At 38.3% G+C, this 20,451-nt stretch overlaps 1 protein-coding gene across 2 annotated transcripts in view; it reads left to right on the forward strand.

The window, feature by feature from the left end:
* The first annotated feature begins 692 nt into the window (after positions 1-692).
* RCAN1 (regulator of calcineurin 1) overlaps positions 693-20,451 on the forward strand; it is a 29,934-nt gene continuing 10,175 nt past the window's right edge. Inside the window, exon 1 of one of the 2 annotated variants that reach the window (XM_063305384.1) lies at positions 693-1,054. In XM_063305384.1, the coding sequence (XP_063161454.1) occupies positions 758-1,054 (297 nt within the window). In that variant the 5' untranslated portion in view covers positions 693-757. Of the gene's footprint in view, positions 1,055-19,178; positions 19,484-20,451 lie in introns of those variants that run through there. The other variant, XM_063305385.1, reaches the window with a different exon arrangement.

The raw sequence follows: 20,451 nt of genomic DNA on the forward strand, positions 1-20,451 counted from the left end.
AAAGAAGGTAAGATACAAATGTGTCAGCCACAATTTGGAGGAGACACATACTACTATCCTCTTTGTGTTAAGCATTTGCTCCCAAGTGAGTGAGGATAAGGACTGCAATCTAATCATATTAATTGAGCAGCTTTACATAAAAATAAAAGCTTTGCAGTGAGCTCAATATACAGCACTGCAAGAAGGATTTGCATCGTTATAGGGGTATTTTCAGGCAACAGCCAACGCTGTGAAAACAGCCTTACAGTCTATGGAAAATGTATGTCTCAGTCTCATCAGGTTAAGAACCAGATAAATGACTTAAATGGAGCCTTAAGCCTTAGTAATATGGCCTAGGAAGGCTATAAAATGCCTTTCCCATTCACCTGAAAAAAACCTTCGGGACTTATAATGACTGCTTCTATGCAACCAAAGCTGGAGGAGGTTCTTTCTTCGGGGCCCGGGGCGGGGTGGCAATACTAGGCTCTATGCGAAGCAGGGAGCCGAGAAAGGGGCGGAGATGCAAAGTGGGCAGTGCCCTCACCTAAAATGGTTGCTGCGGAGTCGAGACGCTTCACGATAGGTCACCTGTTGAACTGGAGCCGAAGCATTTGATTGGCTCGGGACGGGCCTTGACGTGTCGCCCATTCGACCTCAGGGCTGAGGGGGTTAATTTTGGGAGGGCGGTGACGACTATAATCCGTGCTTCTTCCTACCTTAGTCGGGCCCAACCCGAGCGCGTTTGTTGCCACCCACCGACTCCTCCCCGCCCCTCGGCATGGAGGACCGGGGGGGCGGCTTGAAAGAGCAGGGGAAGCCGTACGAGGAAGAAGGCGGCGAAGTCGAGGAGAGGGCTGCGGCAACTGCAGGAGACGCAGAGGCAGCAGCGGCCGTTGACGATAACCAGCCAGGAGGCGACAAAAAGGCGGCGAAGCAGGAGGTGGAAGCGGTGGTGGAGCTTGATTCGGACTGGACCTTCATCGACATGGAGATGGTCTCGCTGCACGATCTGCCCACCGCGCTGATCGCCTGCAACCTACCGTTGGCCGTCTTCTTCGTCGATGGCCCGTGCAGGGTGGGTGAACCGACGGGAAGGCGAGCGGGCGGGAAAAGGTGGGGTGGAGAAGCTGCCTCACTTTCGAGTGCGGCGGTGGATGGGTGGTCGTGTGTATGCGCATGTTGCAGGGTGTCTGTTTGTGCCCGCGAGAGAACTGACAGACCAGGCAGAGAGGAGGATCATGGCCTCGAGAGAGCGGCCGAAAGGGAGGCCTGACCGCCGTCCAGGAAAGCCATCGCCGCTGTAGATGGCTCCACAGGAGGTGAACGTGTGGAAGGCAGTAGAGCTACTGCCGTGGCCAGGAACACAGCACTGTGAAATAAGGGTCTCTTTCGTGGTTGTGAATATTCTCTACGGGAGCATGCATGCCCTTCAGAAAAAGAAGTGTGCCAAGGACGCGTGAAATTCTTACTTGCTCATTCTTAAGGCAACAGTTTGGTTGGTTTGGATGTCAGCTGCTCATTCTACATGGATAGTGTGCACCCAAGAACATCTTACATTTTGAGTTGGATAAGAATCTTTTGACTCTAAACATAGCTAGGAAGGGAAAACAATTGGGCAAAATAGGATGCTGAGAATGCTGTGGTAGCATAATGTAACAAAGAAGCCTTTGAGCCTTTTAATCTTGGGATTCCTTCTTGGAGGAAATGCATATACAATCATCTCTTGTATGCTTATTTTTAATTTTTCCAACTAGATCAAAGATTCTAGTAGGTGAATTGACAATTTATTATGTTGCATTGGAAAGATATAGATTGGCTCTCACCTCATTAGGAATTGGAAATTAATGTTGTGCTGACCACTGTTGGATGTGCTACATTGCTACTTTTACAGATAGTGCTATAGGGGAGGGAGAATACAGTACAGAAATGCTTTGTGTTGTTAACAGTCCCATGCTGTTCATGATTTGAAAATAAAATCATGCCTGAATCTACCACAAGAGGGTGAAATAACACCACTTGTTTTGTAAGTTTTCTTCGAAAGAAGTTGCTTTAAAAACCCAGTTTTTATAAACTTGAAAGTCTACTTAGTGAAATACTTGCTTTCCTTGAAAATTATTTTACAGGAATTTCTAACCCTCAAAAATAATTACCAGTTAACTTACCATGTATAGCTATAATCATTTCTTTGTTTCAAAGAAGAAAATGGGCACTTATTCAGCTTTCAGAACTGTTCTGTTTAATATTTTTATTCTTTATTTGTATTTATTTAAAAAAAAGTAAAACACCTAATAGCAGAAGCTCTCAGCTAACCTGGAAAATATTATTTATTGGCTGCTTATAGCACTGTGCTGCTGTGGCGGGGGTGGGTTGCTCTAGAAGCAAGAATGAAAGAGAAACTAGGAGAAGTGAAAATGGGAATAGAATGAATGCTTTTTAGAGTCTTTGGTAGGATGATCAGCAGAACTGTTGTAAGAAGCATGGGGAGAAATAGTGATGGAATACAGCATGAGAATGAGGAGAGAGAGGTTGGAAATCTGATAAAGTGGGGAGCCCTGTGGGTCTTAGGGGTGCTTGTGAGTGGAGTGACTGGAGCAGAGGCTGTGGCAATGTGAGAATCAGCAGGTATGTTCTGTGGTGTCATGCCTGCATGGGTCACAGATATGGTATGGAGGATCCAGGATCGTGGCCAGTGGAATACCTAGTGTTTTGTTATATGCCCTGTTTGGACAGACTGGAACTATAAGTTAACTGCTACCAAATCCAAGCCTCAAGAATGAAAATGAGCAGCTATTTGACTTGAGTAACTGGATTATAAATATTGAGAGGAGTCATGTGCCATTTATTTGTCAGGGAATGACTGAGATGGGTTTAGACTAGCCCAGTTCTGAGGCTGTGGCTAGTGCTACTTAATGCCAGGTCTGCCTAAAATAAAGCTTCCCTCATTCATGACATAATTCTAGATGAGAGGGCGCATCTGGCCTGTGGTACCAAAATTGGATGGGTAATGGGGTGGTATTCCTCTTTGCAAAATTGGGTGGGCTCTCACTGTTTGTACATCCAGAGTTTGCCTTGATTTAATGAGGTGAAGTGATAGAAGAGACACCTGATGCTGACAGAAAACCAAAAGCGTATATGACTGGACATAACTATGAGCTTTGCTTCCAGGTCCCACAGAGGTAGTAAGAGTGGCAGCATACCAATACTTTTCTGTACTAATTTCATCCATGGATTGCTGTCCAACAGCATTGTTTAGAATTACTCAGACCCTGTTAGGAATAATGGGCTGGAAGAGCATTTGCAAAGCACATGAAGGATAAATTTTCGATTCACATTTAGGGCTAAAAGTTAGCTGGTCAAAATCTGTCAACAGGATGATTTCTTGTAGTGTCATCTGAGTTTTGTTCAAACTTATTGATCCAGGAAGTGGGTTCTAATTCTACCCCTGTGGACTAGATCCCTTCCTACATGTTTTATGAAAACTGTCAGGCAAGTGACAGGAAGATAGGTTGAAGCTGTGGTGAATGTTTCTTTGGGTAAGAAGATGATGCCACCTTTATGCAAGAGCTCATGATAACCAGCTATTTAGGAGAAATACTGGTATGTCTTTTTTGTGGGGAAGGTGTTGGGACAGTAATTGTGTAGGGCTCTGAATGAAGCAAATTATCTGAACCCTTTTCAGTTAAGATTCAGTCCTGGGTATGACTCAGAGACTGCATTGATTGCTCTTGTTCTAATGGGTCCTGAATGGGGTAACTAGAGAGAATAATGATGATGATACTGACAGAGCCATCCAAGCTCTGTTACTGAAGCAATGAAGGGAGATACATCTTAAATCCACCGCAGACAGAAAGTATTCAGAAGGGGATCACTCTGACAACTCCCTAATTCACAGGAGTATAGGAAGGGGGCAGAGGTACAGCACAATCAGGCTTGTAAGGTTCTATTACTGTAGCCACTCTCAATAAACGTAATATTAGCCTTACCGTGGAGTCAATTTCCTGGTCTGGTCTACCTGGTGGAGCTGATAGTAAGGCTATCTTGAACATGCTGGATCTCTCAACAGCCTTTGATATCAGCAACCATGGTATCTTTCTCAGCTATCTGTGAGAATTGGGACTGGAGGCACTGGACTGCAGCAGGTGGTTCTAGTCAGTGGTTTTGGGGGAAGGACAGGTCAAGATCTAGGGGATTCCACTGTGGGGTACTGCAGAGTTCTTTCTCTTCCCCTTGCTATGAAACATGTCTATGAAACTGTTGGGGAAGGTCATCCTTCAGTTCAGAATGAGATAGTATCAGTATGCGGATGATATCCAGGTATACGTTTCCACCATTGCCAAGCAGGGGATGCAGCCAAAGTCTTGACTCGATACCTGGTTTTCAGGGTTTGGATGGAGAAAAAGGGAATAAACTTAATCCCAGCAAAACAGAGTGGGTATTGATTCAGAAGTGCTCTTGTAAGGGTGGTGATCCCATACAGAGAGCAGACTCACAATCTGGAGATTCTCTTGGTCTCACAGCTCCTTCACAACTTCAGCTTTTCTGCTAATTGCAGCCCTTCCTGAAACAAGAAGCTTTGTTCATTATTACAGTAGTCATAGCCCTGTCACTTCATGTCTTGACTACAGTAATTTGCTCAACATGGAGCCTTTGAAAACCATTAAGAATCTACAGCTGGTCCAAAATATGACAGCCGATGTGGTAATTGGTTCTGTCTGTTTTACCCATGTGATACCTCTTTTGTGGGAGCACCATTGTTTACTGGTTGGCTTTGAGGTTCAATCAAATATGCTAGCAATCTATGAACCTGCCTAACTCAAGTGAATTCTATCCATCCAATGAGAAATAATAACACATCTTATAGGTGCTGCCCCAGGGCAAGTTGGCAAGAGGGAGCCTTGGAGGTAAGCCTTCTTGGTGGTGGCTCCCTTCCTCTCGTACGGTTTATCCTCAGAGACAAGGATGATCTTATCCCTGTTGGCATTTCAGAGGGTAGTAGTTAAGATCTGGCTCTCCTGTAGAGCCTTTGGGGAAGTGATGGGTGTTTGAGCTGTGGAGGAGAATGAGTCTGCCAGTTCTTGGCTTTTATTTGTTGTTCTAATCTTAATTTTAATCTTACCATGGTGTTTTAAATTTATTATATTAGGAAATTGTTAGCTGCTCAGGGACTCAGAATTGCAGAGGCCTAAGTCTTAGTAACTAAATGTTTAAAACTATAGTTTCTGACAAGTGTGTTGGGAAAATATTTTCAAATTATAATTAAAATATTAGCAGTTTGGGAATATTACAGAGCAATAATCAGTGGAAAGTGGAAATACGTTCATTTTAAGTCAACTGCTAAAATCTTTCCTTCCTTTGTAACTAAAACCTTTTCTTCCAAACTAATCTGTCTGCTAGGTTCCTCTTCTCACTTATTTTTATATACCCCAGTTTTCTTGTATAGAGTGGAAAGGGATATGTGAGGAAATTTTCCCAAGTATCATTAACATACTTTGGATTCTTGTGTTTACTTAAGGAAACAAGTTATTTATAGCTTTGCATTTTTTATGATTCTAAGTTTCCATTTGAAGTTGTAAGAAGATTATACCACTTATTTCTTTGTACCAGCTAGTCTCCATTCTTTGAAGTATCATATAACATGATAAAGATCAATGTGTTGTTAGTGGGTACAGTGAAGCTCTGTTCTCTAGGGAGACATTCCTTTAATGGCACTTAATAGAATAAATGCCATAGAATAACACTTTACTTTTTTTTTAAAATGGCAGTGCTACACATAAAAGAATGAGATTATAACTAGTTTTTTTCTGGAATGGCAAATAGGGAAGAAAAATTTATCAAAAATATTTAAAGTCTCTAAGAAGAATATTAAAAATTCTGTGGCACAAATAATAAGCAGAAAAATTACTGGCTGTGCACCAAACTATTTAACAGATATTTCGTACTGAATTCTAGCTAGAACTAATTTAATTCTAGCTAGAAATAATTTTAAATTATTTTCTACAAATATTTACTTGGTTAACATGAGTAAGAAATATATATGCATGCATGCATGCATACACACAAACGTGTGTGTGTGCGTGTGTGTGTAATGCCATCTGACTTGGCTTCAAATAAGTTCTCAAAGTCTTGTTTTCTGTAATACCTTTGGTAGAATCATGTCATTTTCCAATTTGGGTGGTAGCTTTCAGCAATACTGGGAACGAAACACACAAGCTGGCAGTTGTTGTGTAGCAGTCAATGTCCCACTTCTGGTATATGCATTTAATGAGAGATTTTAAAGTTCCTTGCCTTTTATATTCTATTGGGGGCTGTCTGGATTGATAGTATGATAATAGAAAAATAACCTACTAGTAGATTTTAAAATCTACCCAATATGGCAGCAGTGACCCAGCTGATTCATACATAAAGCTAAGCCAGAATTTAGCAGTGTATACATGAGCAAAAAATGCATCCAAGTATGCCAGGTTCAAACTCTTTTCTTGTATAGCCAGAGAAATAAACCAGAATTAGTTCTGCTTTAGTAGATTGCTAGCTTTGTGTTAAAATGTTTTGTTTAAAAAGCCAGGAAAACAATTGGCTGTGAAGTATATTTATTGAATTATTGAATTATTTCTTTCAAACAATTCTTGGTTTGCACATGAAAAATCAGGAATCAGCTAAAGCAAAACAATTCAGATTATATCTTCTCCCAGTCACAAAAAAAGAGAAGGAAGAACATGCAAACCCAGCAACTCATGAAAGGCTCATTCCTACTTATGTGCACAATACTAAATTATAATGATAAATACAATCTGAATGCAGATATGTATCAGTAGAAAACAAAATTCAACAAGAACCAAATTGGAATTAACTGAAAATAATGCACTGCTTCTTTTTGTTGTTTGTTTTATGAAATAAGTATTGCAGTTGTACATCTGCTTTAGAAGTAGAAATCAACTGTAAACATAAGATTTATGCCAGCTATGATAGTATGAGAAGAAAACTTTATGGCCTGGGAATGGATACAGGATCACTTGGAGCACTTCTGACCTAACTGCCTCTAACTCTGGTAGCAATGATGCAAGCTTCAAAATTTGATCTTGATGGTGTAATTAAGAAATTTTATAGAATTGGATGTTTATCTCAAATAGCTACTTGCTCCACTTCTATGGAAAAATATAGGACAGAATTTGAAAAAAATAGTAAATTAGATAAATGTTTAATTCTTTTAAAATTAAAATTAAGTAAAAGTTGAATTGTTTTTTAAAAACAATAAATGTATATGAAATGAATTCCAGTATATTTATATTGATGATGGATTCTGTACATCATGATGGTATCTTCTGAAGATCTAATTTTAAGACAGTGTAGTGTATTTGGAGTATAAATATTCCTTTACTGGCAGCTCTAGTAGGTTTGTATTATTTGTTTTAATTATTTGTGATAGTCATTTGGAAATTTAAAAGAATAAACTATATTTTTTGTAGAGAAATGATCTTTATCTTTTAAATTTCTGTCCAGTTAGAAAAATAGCAGAAGTCACAAAAACTCTGATTTTATTTCTAATCCCTTAATATTTGTAATTACAGAGATCTAAAATAAAAAAGTATACGTTAAAAATGATCCTAGCAATTATTATTATTATTATTTGTATTTTCAATTAATGAAGGAGAGACATGAATACTTTAAACAAATCTGGACTTTAGTTCTTTAAGTGAAAAAAATGAAATGACTGAATATAACTTATTAGATGAATAATTGTTCTTACATTGAAAAAAAATGGGAAAGAATTACTGAAACCACTGAGGTTAAGACTCTGAATTCCTTTATGCTGCTGAAACTATTTGCTAAACTATGCAAATAAGACAATTGTTATCCAGCCCACAGTAATTATGCTGGATTGAACCCATAGAACATACCAATAGGTTTCTGTGCTACAAGCTTACTATATATTACTGCTGAGATAAAAGCATTTTATGTTAACAGTAATTGGACTTTTGGAAGCAATATCAAAAATATCCAAGAAGCTGTGTCACAAATGTTATTTATACAGCTTTTGACATTTTTATTTAAAGAAGAGCCAATATTTTTGCTAAGGCCCATATGCACAATATTTGTATAATAAGAGGTGATGTCCTAACAACCAGGAAACACGCTGAGACAAGGAACTGGTCTCTAATGCTTTATTGCTAGTACATAACAGGAATCCTAACAAACTGAAGAAGCGTGGGAAAAACCCAGACATATAAAACCCAAAGGTTAAGGCGGTCCCGATCTGTGTCTCTTTGAATGGCTGCCCAATTCCTCAGTGCTACGCATGCGCTTAGCAGTCTGGATGGGAGCCCCCTGCTCACCATCCTTACTCATGACAGGTGCTGTCTTCTCAGGTGGGTAGTAGCCCTTGAAATCGATCCTCTATTATAGCCTTTCTCAACTTTTTGATCCTGGAGGAACCCTTGAAATGTTTTTCAGAGAACCCCTGCACATTCAGGCTCAAATATAGGCCAGAAGTTTCAAAATCATTATACTTGTTTCATGGGTAGGCCTGTATTACAGGCATTCTTAAACTAAAAATAAAGAACAAAACTTACCTCTTTAATGTCAAGTTGCCTGAATTTGAAATAATTTTTTAAATAAATCATGGTCTCCCAGGGAGCCCCTAGCAACCTCTTGTGGAACCTTGGGGTTCCACAGAATCCTGGTTGAGAAACCCTGCTCTCTTACATTATTCTGCTCATCTTGTATGCTATAGACTGAATCTGTCATGAGCACTGATGGTGAGCAGGAAGGGGCCCCTATCCAGGGGGGGAAACGTATGCGTAGTAGCGAGAATTTGAGTTGTCATTCAAAGAGACACAGAACAGACCCGCCTTGACTGCAGGGGTTTATCTGTATGGGTTTTCTCACGCTTCTTCAGTTTGTTAGGATTTTCTGTCTAATGTAGCAGTAATAAAACACTAGAGACCTATTCCTCGTCTCAGCGTGGTTCCTGCTTGTTAGGACAGAATCACTGTTTTAATTTGTATTTATTATTCTTGGATATTATAAATGGAAATGTAGGATATAACAAAAGTGATGAGCAAATTTAAAGCCTCCCTAGAGTTGACCTCAGCTTCTGCTGACTTTATGGATATACCCATGTAGTTTTTTAGCAACAGTACAGAGAGGATTTCCTTTCCCCTTTTTACCTTTTATTGGGAACACACACACACACACACACACACACACACTCACTCACTCACTCACTCACTCTTTCCTAATCAGGATTGCTTCATTATCTTTCATCCAAGTGCTACCTAGGTACATTCCTGTTTTTTGAAATAACCTGAGTTTGGCTAGGTGCCAGGGTGCTGCTACTAGTTCTGAATTAATTAATGATGTAAATAAATCTAAACAAGTTATTTTTGCTTATTGTTATTTATAATGTTAGCCTGTTTTAAGAAATATTAGTGTATGAAAGGCCTAGTAGGATTGATATTTATGCTAGTCCACTTGTAATGGGCACACTAGTATAAGCTAGTTGCCTTTTTACAAGCTAATTTTTAAAAAAAAATCTTCTCTAAGAGCATTGTGAAAGCCAAACAAATTAATGCACAGTGTTTTTATATTATGGATGTAAGTAAAAGAGTATATTCTCTGTGGCTAGCACAATAACTGCAGGTGGGTGAGGAAAGGAAAGGGTGATCTTTCCTTTCCATGGCCCGTTCACTTGAATTCATGGCACATTCACCTATGTGGAAATTCACATTGATGAATTTCTCTTCACCTATAACAACTAGCTTAGCACCTGAAGAAAGTTACAAGGGAAAAATTATATAGTTGTTAGATTTATATCCCATCTTTCGCTCAGGAGTTTGGGAGTAGCACTCCCTCCACAGTAACAAACCTGTGAGGTAGATTGGGTTAAGAGAGAATGACTGGCTCATAGTTACTCAGTGAGCTTCCATGGCTGAAGTAGACTTGAACCTGGCTCTCCCTGGGGCCAGTCCAGTACCTTAGCCACTGCACCACACTGGCTTTCCCTTTTTTCACCTCATTCTTCAGGCAAGAAACAATGGTAGCTACACACACCATCTCACGTGGTACTAATTCTTAGAGCTGCTATTTGTGACCTGGAGGGCTATGGTCTTTTGCAGCTAGCCCACAGTGAGACTGGAAATACATAATACAAGGCAAACAACCTGTAATCCTGCAACAACCCAATGGCATTGTGCCACAGAAATTTGACTGCACAATGATTGTATTTCTTCAGTACAACTTTCAGTTGTTTTTTTGTTAGGAGAGGCAAGTTTAAGATTGAGGAAGGAAATGTTTTCTCATGAAGGCCTCCCATTCCCATTCCATCCTGGAAAAACAATGGACTGAATAAAATTTAGCCCACCCATTCCAGTGATATCATAGAATCACTGAATGACCTCCTTTGGCCCTCTAGAAGATCAAGAAGCCAGGTTGGAGCCCCAACCCTTCATATATTACTCTTCACATAAAATTTAGGGAACAGGGCAAATTTTTCTATTCAAGCAAAGTGTAATGAATTGAAACAAGCTATTTGTACACCATAGTTTGTGAAACTAGTTTGTTTCAGCTAATCTGAATAAAACGTTAAACTGATTTATCTTTATAAATAAAAGCAGAGGGGAGAATGCCCAAACCATGCTGATCCTCATTCTCAAGCTAGAGGGGTGCAATGTGTTCTCCAGTTGTTGTTAGACTTCAGTGCCAATCATTCCTCATCCTCAAACTGCCAAGGAATTAACAAGATCTGAAGGACCACAGACTGTCCATCCCTGCATTAAACAATGGATTACATTACATTCAAATGCAGCTGTGGTGTTAGTGAAACAGTGGAATCTATTTGATCCTTTTATCTAGAAACAATATGTCAGAGATGTATTTACTGTTTAAAAAATTATGTTTATAACTGTTAGCCAGGGTGAACATGAAATAGACATTTGCTTCTTTCAATATATTGTTTACATCAACTGGGACTATTCCTGGATTGGGAGGCCCTACTCATAGTCACTCATGTCCTAGTCACCTCCATTTTGGATTGCTGTAATGTGCTCTGCGCAGGGTTACCAAAGGCCCTTTTCAAACTACAGATTGGTAGCCCAGGAAATGAGGGATGTGTTCCAATTTCCCCAACAATGGTCATGCTTCTTCTGGAACTGCATGGGCTGCCAGTCAGCTGCTAGTTGCAATTCAAGATGCTGATTGTAAATCTCTCTATATAAAAAGCAAAACATACATATAGTACCACAAAAATTCACAATAAGTAATGGAAATATTTTTAAATATTAATAAAGAATAGCTATGACAGTGGGAATAACGAGTCTCTGGTTAATACTTTGGAGGATTTGTAATTGGAATTAGGGATGCATCTATCACTCCAATGAATGGTCTTAAAGGAAAGACTTCATGTTTTTTCCATAGAGCAGTTTCTATGAGAAGATTTCCAGGATGTCTGGAAACTGGAATATAATGTAAAGCATGTACGGAAAGTGATATGCAATTCTGTTGTTATCAGGCAACAGAGAGACTTTCCATAGTATTATTATGCCATTCAGGTGACACATTAGAAAAAGTCATTCACAAGTTATTGGCCAACTTTCCAATTTATTACAATTTTCCAGCAAACCATTCTTGGTTACAGCTTCCCATGCTTAATTTTTTCCTCAAACAGGAAACTTTTATGAATGTAAAGGAAAGCACATACAGGTTTGTTTGTTTTTTAACCTAGGAAAATTATGTGGAAACTATTTTTAAGAACGTGAGATAAAAAGCTTCTGAGGCTGTTTTTTAAGCTCCACATAGCCAGAGAGCCAATTTGGTGGTTAAGGCACCAGACTAATATTTGGGAAATTGTGAGTTTTAGTGCAGTCTTGGGCACAAAGCTAGCTGGGTGACTTTGGGCCAGTCACTCTCTCTCAGCCCTAGGAAGGAGACAATGGCAAACCACTTCCAAAAGTCTTGCCAAGGAAACTGCATGGATTTGTTAATTTAGCCACCAGAATCAAGACTGACTCAAAGGCAAACACGCACACAAAAACCCTCCACATCTAATCTTACACTAGAGTACAGACTCTGTGTTTAGACTACCTTCTTTTGTAAAAATTTAAGCATATAATTATTATATATTGATTAAATTGCATTCTTCTCTGGCTTGCATGTAAAGGACAAAAATAGTTCAGATGTCACAAGTTGGGGGGGAATATTCTGTGTTAGTTTTAGCAAACAGAGCTCTGCATTGTGTTTGGTATACATTTTACTATTACAAGCAAGGTTGCTTGGAATGATAAGTTAATGAAATTCAGATTGATTCTTCTTATCATTTCAGCATGTAGAGATATCCCTTGTTGCATTTCTTGCTCATGGACTGCTTTTGTATACATGTGGCAAATTTTGTGAATGTGTCCAAGTAATTAGGGAGCTTTGGATCAGGTATATCTACAGCCATCCATACAGACTCTGGAGTGTCATTTTTTTTAACTTGCATAACTAGCATAATATCTGCAGAATATATCTGGCAACATATAAATGCAAGCAGCTTTTCATGGCTATATTGGGGTTATCATATGACATTCCATACATATCCTGTATGTGGATTAGCATCTATGTTCTTCTTAAGGCCCCTATTTCAGCCTGAAAATATTGATTATAATTTTCTGACAGCTCACCAAATAATTTAATGATATTCAGCAGCACCTGGAGGTGTAATCTGAAACTTGATTGCAAAATAAGTGTAAAATGGTATAGCCTAATTAGTACAGAAAATAGTTTGTTTAAAGCTTTATATGATGTCTTTGCTGTGGTATGTATTAATGTTTCAGAAACATTACATTTTGCTTTCCTTTAGAATTACATATAGTGTTGCAATTAAATAACATGAATTTGTGATAAAAAATATTCACAGTTTTTAAAACTATGGTGACATGGCTGTAATTAATGTGACTTAATTCAATTGTATTTAATTATACATATTTACAAGCTATCATCTCCCTGGGAGTTATATATAGTACCATTGAACTTAGTAGTTAGGTGTAAAGGTGTTTATGTAGTAGAAAAAATGTTTCAAACCTGGAACAAATTGCAGCCAGACATTCTGCCAAACCATTTTGGGTTTACCAAACTCCAGAATACCTTAGTTGTTCCAGCAAAATCCAGATGGGATGAGTAGACCAAGGTTGGTGCATGTCAACACTTTCTTTTCTCCTCTCCCCAGCAATTCCCTAATTAGGTGTCCTTGAGTCAGGCTGAGCTTCTGGTGACTGCATGCCTGCCATCATAGTGCTACTGCTTTTGCAGTTTAACATCTCTGTCAAAGGTAGGAAACCTAAGGCCCCTAGATGTTTCTGAACTTTATTTTGGGAGTCCCAATCAACTTGACCAATTGTAAGGAATGTTGGGGGAATAGTTCAAGCAGCAACTGAAGGATCTACTCCAATCCTTTATTATGAAATTGTGGATCAAGTTTTTATTGAAAAGCATCTTTCTCTATGATGAAATCATATTTGCATGAGAGAGTGTTTATATTTAAGTGGACTAAATCCATGGTAAATCCCCAGTGGTGATACTGGTGAAGAACATCAGTCCTTGATTTGAACTAGGTACATTGTGTTAAAGAAGACTAATATTTGATTTTTAATCACTGTGGTTCAGAGAACATTTGCTACCTATGATGTCTTCTGATAAGATTAAATTCTGTGAATACTTCCTGATCTGGTGCTAAATTTGAAAAATCTGATTGGAGTTAGGTTCCCCCCCCCCCATGTTTGGCTCATTCATTTTGGACTTTTCTGTTGTGATCCATGTAACAATAGGTTCCTAACTTTATTTGCCCTTGTGGACTTGCTCTTAAGTATAATTCAAAAGGATGGGCTGGTACAGAACAAAATTCAGGGTGTTCTGTGCTAGTTATACTAGTTAACTGTTTCTTCCAGGCCCAGTCCTTAGTGCTGGTTTTAATCTTCAAAGCTTCTCTTGATTTCATATCTCAAGGACCATCTATGCTTACTGTTAAGATTAACTTGATAGACTGTGTTGCTAATGCCATCTTTTGGCAAGTACAGGCAGCAGTAATGTAGATGAAGGATTTTAACAACAATCGCTTTGAAACTGTAGAAGCTTCCAGTAGAACTGCCAACTCTCTTTTTCTAGGAGCTAAAAGATCTATTTATTTAGGTTACTTTTTTTGGCAAAAGTATGTTTGAGGTTGTTTCATTTGATATGCTGGATTTTTTAAAATATATTTGTTCAGTGTGGCTTACAAATCAATTTTAAAATGTAGATAGCAATGATAAAGAACCTAACTATCAATCTACAACTGAAAATTAATTAAAGAAATGCCAGAGCACAGTGTAATGGCCCATGATACATCATTCTTCCAAAGCTAATCAATCTGGATTTGATAAGAAATCACATGGGAGACCACTTCAAAATCCCATGTAGTTTATCTCGGGTTTCATGATAGAATAAAGATATAAAAGTACTAAATGAAATGATAACATGATTGTATTTTAAGTTTGTGTGGTAGTTGATAAGATGCTGCTAAGCTTTGTGTTATTTGTATAAAATAAATTTCGAGCAGTCAGTTTTGTTTCATTTTAAGAATTCTTGAAAGGTAACAAAGATTGTGAAAGATTGGTTTGCTGTTGATTGTGATTTCTCATAATAATTCTCAAAGCTAGTATACTTTTGTAATAATTGAAATAGTCTTGCTTGCTTCATGGAACTGTGGAGGAGCTGGGTCACCAAAACAAATGGAACTTACCATGAATCATTTGCTGAGTTTCTCCATGAAACCAAGCTCTTGGTTTTTAAATCTCCTCCCCCCGCCCAAATAAATAAATAAACCCAGAAAAGGTAACATTCTTTTAATGCATAAATATTTACAACTCATTTTTGCATATTAGCTATTCATGTTACTGAAACAGCATGCTAAATTCACAAAATGGTAAACATTTAAAGCTTACAAAGCCTGAAGTAATAAGATATTTGCCTGGTTCTGAAAACATATTAAGGTAGGCACAAGGTTTGCCTCTTGAGAGAGCGGAGGGCAGCTGATGGGCCAATGCTAAAAGAGCTATCACTGAAACCCACACTATTACATTTGAGAGCATTCAAAGAAGAGGCCTTTATTTCAGGGCTTGAAAAAGTAAATATTGAAAAAATAAACTTAAAGCTTTAAAGGTTATCACAATTTTCTTCTGTTCTGATTTAAAATGGGACTTGTGAGTTTAGATCAACGTGGAAAGCAAAACCAGTTGATTGTTAGCTTATATATTTTCAAAGGGCAGTAACCCTGATTTTAATTGTTCTAATAGCTCTTGTGCAACCTGAAATTTGTTCTGCACCTAGAAAAGTCTCATTTGATCACACATAGTGGCAATAGCATTAAATAGTATTGTGTCTAACAGATTTACCAACTTTAAACTTCGGGCTTTTCCACCTTACTCAAATGTTTCTGTCTCCACATCCCTCCGCGTGTGTGTGTGTTTTAAGAAATATAGAAAATAATTTTGGAAAACTAAAATAAATAATAGCTGGATTTTCACAGCTAGCTTCACTTTTCTTCACTTTTTCTTTTCCAAGTTGAACAGAAGACCAGAGAAAAGAATCCAATGAAAAGTCACATTTTTTTCTGTAATTACTGAATGTGGCTCTGGTGTTTTTTTTTTTAGGTCTGTATTCTCAATTCTTAAGTGGTAAGTGTTGCTTCCTATACACTCCATAATTGTCCTTTCATATAAAATATTTGGTATCTTGAATTATCTTGTCATTAAATCTACATTCTATAAACTGTCTCCAAATAAACATCTCACAATCTACTCCACAACCATAGAAACACAAACAGATTTCACATTGTGACTAAGGTTCGGAATCTTTCTGCCTGGGGTATCTGTGCATTTTGATACCCAGTGCTTCATAGATGTGATTTGATGCATTTTTCTGGCAGCCATTAATGCCTAAATCAGGAGTGTCCAACCCACAGCCCATGGGCCGCATGTGGCCCTGAACGGCTAGTAATGCGGCCCCCCAAAATCGTAAACCTTTAACATTATTTTGTGATTTTTTTCAAACCGCCGGAGCCTATTGTTGGAATTGCTGTTCCCACTGCCACTGCTTGGGAGTGAGAGCCAAGCGCAGACCAAAAGTGGGAGAAAAAAAGAAAAGGGGGTGGAGAGGGAAAGAAAAAGGGGTGGAAAGCGAAAACAAGAGGCAGAGAGAGTGGAGCGCAGAGCAAGCTGCTTCCTGGGGGGAACAGGGGAGGGAAAGAAGAGTGGGGAGCTGAGCCTCCTCCCCCCTTGCGGGGAGCTGCTGCTGCTGCTGCTACTCCTGCGCACACAAGGCGCCAGCAAGTGTGGAAGAGGGAAGAGGAAGGCAGGCACGCAGGCAGGGGGCTGGCCTGGGTGCGGGGCAGGCAGAGCACGTGCCCTCCCTCCTTCCCTAGCTGCTGGGAGGGAGCGCATGTAGCTGCGGCGATGGCCCTTCAAGCCCGCACCCGCCATGCTGCATTTCCTTGCCCCACCTGCCTGTCCTTGGAGAGAGGTGACACTTGCCTGCTGGTTTTCGGGGCACATGGGGGGCTGCATCTGGACAGTGGCAGCTGCGGTCCCATGCATGGGGAGGAAGGCCTCAAGCGTTTTTTGGGGCAGCTGCTGAGTTGGGGCAGGGAGGGGGCAGAAGAAGGTGGGGGGTCTGGGGGTGGATTAAAACGCACGGTCCCGGCATCCATCCATCCATCCATCCATCCATCTATCTATCCGCCTATATTTTATGTGTGGCCCAAGACAATTCCTCTTCACTCAGTGTGGCCCAAGGAAGCCAAAAGGTTGGACACCCCTGGCCTATGTGGTACTTCTGTTTTTTACCATCTTGGATTTATATTTGACCTTAACAAAGGTTTTGTCTGTTTGACAGAGAAGCTCTACAGTGGTCAGTTAACAAACTCAAATAATCTATCTTTCATAAAAAGTTTTGAAATTTTTTATGAAGTGTATGTTTTGCTTTTTATATATTGAAGATAATAAATCTAGTTTGGGTAGTCTTTTAAATGGGGCAACCTTGTTGAATTAAGCTTTTTTCCCATTTGTGTTCCGTATAGTAATATGTAAAGAAGGGAATGAAAATGCAGAACCATGGATTTGGAACCAAAGGTGCTATTCTGCTCATGAAAGCAGAGCTTCCACAACCTGTAGTGTTTTGTATACATTGGGATGGGTATAGAGAGGGGAAATAAATATTATTTTCTTAGCTTCACGGGTTATTTCTAGCCATTTGCAGGGAAGCTCAATTTAGTCATCAAATCAAATTAATGTGTTTACAATAAGGCTCAAAATGTACAATATCATGATAATGTTAATTAAAAGTAATTCCTTCTCTCCTTCATTTTTAAAATTATTGTTTTGGGTTACTATAATTCTGAAAATAGCATGCTAGGGCTGTCTAATGAAACACAATTTCAAGTAATAGCTAGATTCTGTATCACATGATTCCACTAATAATAATTTCCTTCTTCAAAACCAAAACATGCTATTCTCTGCAGTAGATCAAAGGACTTGTAAGCAAAAAATTGCAAGGATAGTAAAATAAAATAGCTGCTAGCTAATGGATCACAATATGATGTGTAAGATTTCAAGTTACACATATTTGCTTAGGCTGAATATAATAAAAATAGATGTGGTATCTATTTCAGTTTTGAACTTTTTCTAGAGAAAGCCTAGGTAGGGTTTATAATATTTAATTACAGTTATCTGTGCATTTTTTTCCTTTTAATAAGGCTCATTTTTGTAATCAGTCTACTTGATCAAGTACACTTTAAGACTGTGATTTATTTTCATAAGTAAACTTGAGTAACAAGAATAGGGATGGAAAATGTCCTCTGAAAAACATGAATTAACATGTCATGAATGTTTGGATTTCAAGTGCAACCTATGAGGATAAGTATCAGAAGTGAATGTGGACAAAAGTAAATTACAAAAATGTGTTATCGCTGTTTTTAGAATAAAAGGTTTATTCTACAAACATTCTAAGGCATTCAGTATAAGCTATTACTTTTACCTAATCTTCAAATATGCTAAGATTTATCTATCTAAAAGTACTTCCAGAATCAACAAACCTGAATTTCAACAGGCAAGTTTGGTACTTAAGTAAGGTAATATCTGTCCTTCATTCAATCTCCTGCTTGGAGGGATAAAAACAAAAGTCTACTATATTGTGGACTCTAAAACTTAGGCTATATGAGAACCTTAAATAAAATAAAATAAAGGTATAATTGACAACTTGGGAAAATGCATTTGTGACCAACTAAAGAGGGTCTCCACACAAATTCATTTGTCTTATTTTTAAATGGGTGGTGAGCATGCTGAATTTGTCTACCTAATTCACATCAGTGATCTAAATCCTGTAATGAAAGCTTTAACATGACCTTAATTAGAGCTGATGGGATGGAACTATTTCCTGTACCTTCAAGTTCCCTTTCTTGCATATGATGGAGAGTGTTTGAGTGCTTTGACAGTGCTAAGTCTTTACCTTTTAATAATTGTACAGAAGTATATGATGGGATTTAAAAGCAGGTGAAGCATTCCACTATTTTCACAACAATGAAGGGCCATGGAACAGTAATTGAAAATAATGGTTAAAATGTTGGAGTGATAGACCTAGACATGAGTTACCACTTGACCACAGAGTTCATTGGATGATGTTGGGCCAGTAACTTAAAGTAAAATGAGGCTCTTAGCCACGAAAAAAAACAGCACTACCTTGCACTGATTTTTTTCTAGAATTCATTTTAAAACTAGCTCAATTATGGAAAATACAAGTTTAGGAGTGCTATATTTGTTTCATTAAGACCCATGGGACTGAATTCTGAGTAAACATGTATAGGCTTGGACTCCACAGTGACTAAGGTTTGTTCTTAGTTTTCCAAAGTCTTGAAATACTTCCTGCCAGCTAATTACTGTTTATTGCAGCTAACCTTAGTCCTCAAATAGTAACTTTTTCCATCTTAAAGTGGGTTGTCCTATTCAAGTGAAGAGTATGTTGTCTGAGTGCTAAATGGAGTTACTAGCCATGGAAACTATGCTGCAAGAGGAGTTGATAAAGCAGCTGCCTATGAAAACCTCAGCTGTTTTTTCCATACTCCAGAGCAAACTTAATTAGCATAGGGAAACTGACTAATGTGCTTACGTCACCTCTTTCCAGTCGAAGCTTACATTTTGTCCCTGACAGCCTGAAACTATGTGGCAGGACTTTGTTCAGGAATTTGCTGTCACATACAGGATGCTCTAAAACCTGTTTGTTTGTTTGTTTGTTTGTTCTTGCTGAGGGGCCAGGCTTAGTCTCCTTTATAAGCTGTCTTTCCAGTACTGAACTGCTTTTTCAAAAAGTGTTTTTCTTGGTCTTGTGCTGAACTCCTGGCAGTCTTTACAAGAAAGCAAAAATGCATTTCAGGAACTTTGATTACATTTTTGGTTCTTTAATTGCTTCTGTTGCAGACAACAAGATTTTCAGTCAACCTGAAATTAGGGTAAGACTTTTGGGGACAAAAGCTGATTTAAGGAAATGTGTATACAATACTGGGAAATACTGGGAAATGTGAGTGTGTTGAGAACATTGAATTGGTCAGAAAGTGAAGCAAAATAACAGATGCAATGTTAATTTTCAAACTAGAGAAGCTGATGTGCCTTTGATGTTTTTGTGTGATTTACAATTCTTCATGTTATTAGAATGTAAGATCGTCATGACTCTCTCAAAATATTTTGTTAATTATTTGCAAATTCTCAAGTATTTTGGGATATAAGATAAAATCTTCAAATGCTTCCATTGGTTATGCACACAGTGCTTCTGAGTGTACTGGGAATGCAATAATATGTAGTTGGCATTGTACAAATAACTGGAATAGCAGTTTTGTTTGGGGAACTGAAGATTAACGGTGTATCTGTCTACATAAGATAAAGCAACAATGAGTTCAGTGGGATTTATTCCCATTAAGTTATAGGTTTGTAGCTTAGTAATATTAAAAATTCTTCAAGCAACTTCCCAAATTCCAGCAGAGATGCATATGTATCTGAGGACATAAAAATAAATGATGTTTTCTAATTATAACGAAGTTTTTAGTATATGCAAGAACAATATTCTGAAGTTAGCCTTATTTTCATTTTAATCTTAGTTGTTGCTAATTTTCCCATGTTATATTTTATTTCTTTTCCCATATTTTATTCTATGCTTTATTTGTTTTTAGTTTCATTTTTCCTCAGTTCTCGTTGGTGAAAATAAGATGCAGGGACACTTTGGGGTGGGATGGGGAGTTAACAAAACATGGAAATTGTGATTTTAACTTTAAAGAACAATCATCCCTTTCATCTATTTCTATATTCTTTGGGTCTTAAGTCAAGTGGCAGAACTTGAGTTCCTTTAAATTTCTCAATATTTGATGTTTAAAATTTTTGAAATACGAATTAAAAACCCTCAAAGAATTATAGTGATAAAGAATAG

This window comes from Candoia aspera, chromosome 5, assembly GCF_035149785.1.
Source record: "Candoia aspera isolate rCanAsp1 chromosome 5, rCanAsp1.hap2, whole genome shotgun sequence".
Classification (NCBI taxonomy): Eukaryota; Metazoa; Chordata; class Lepidosauria; order Squamata; family Boidae; genus Candoia; species Candoia aspera.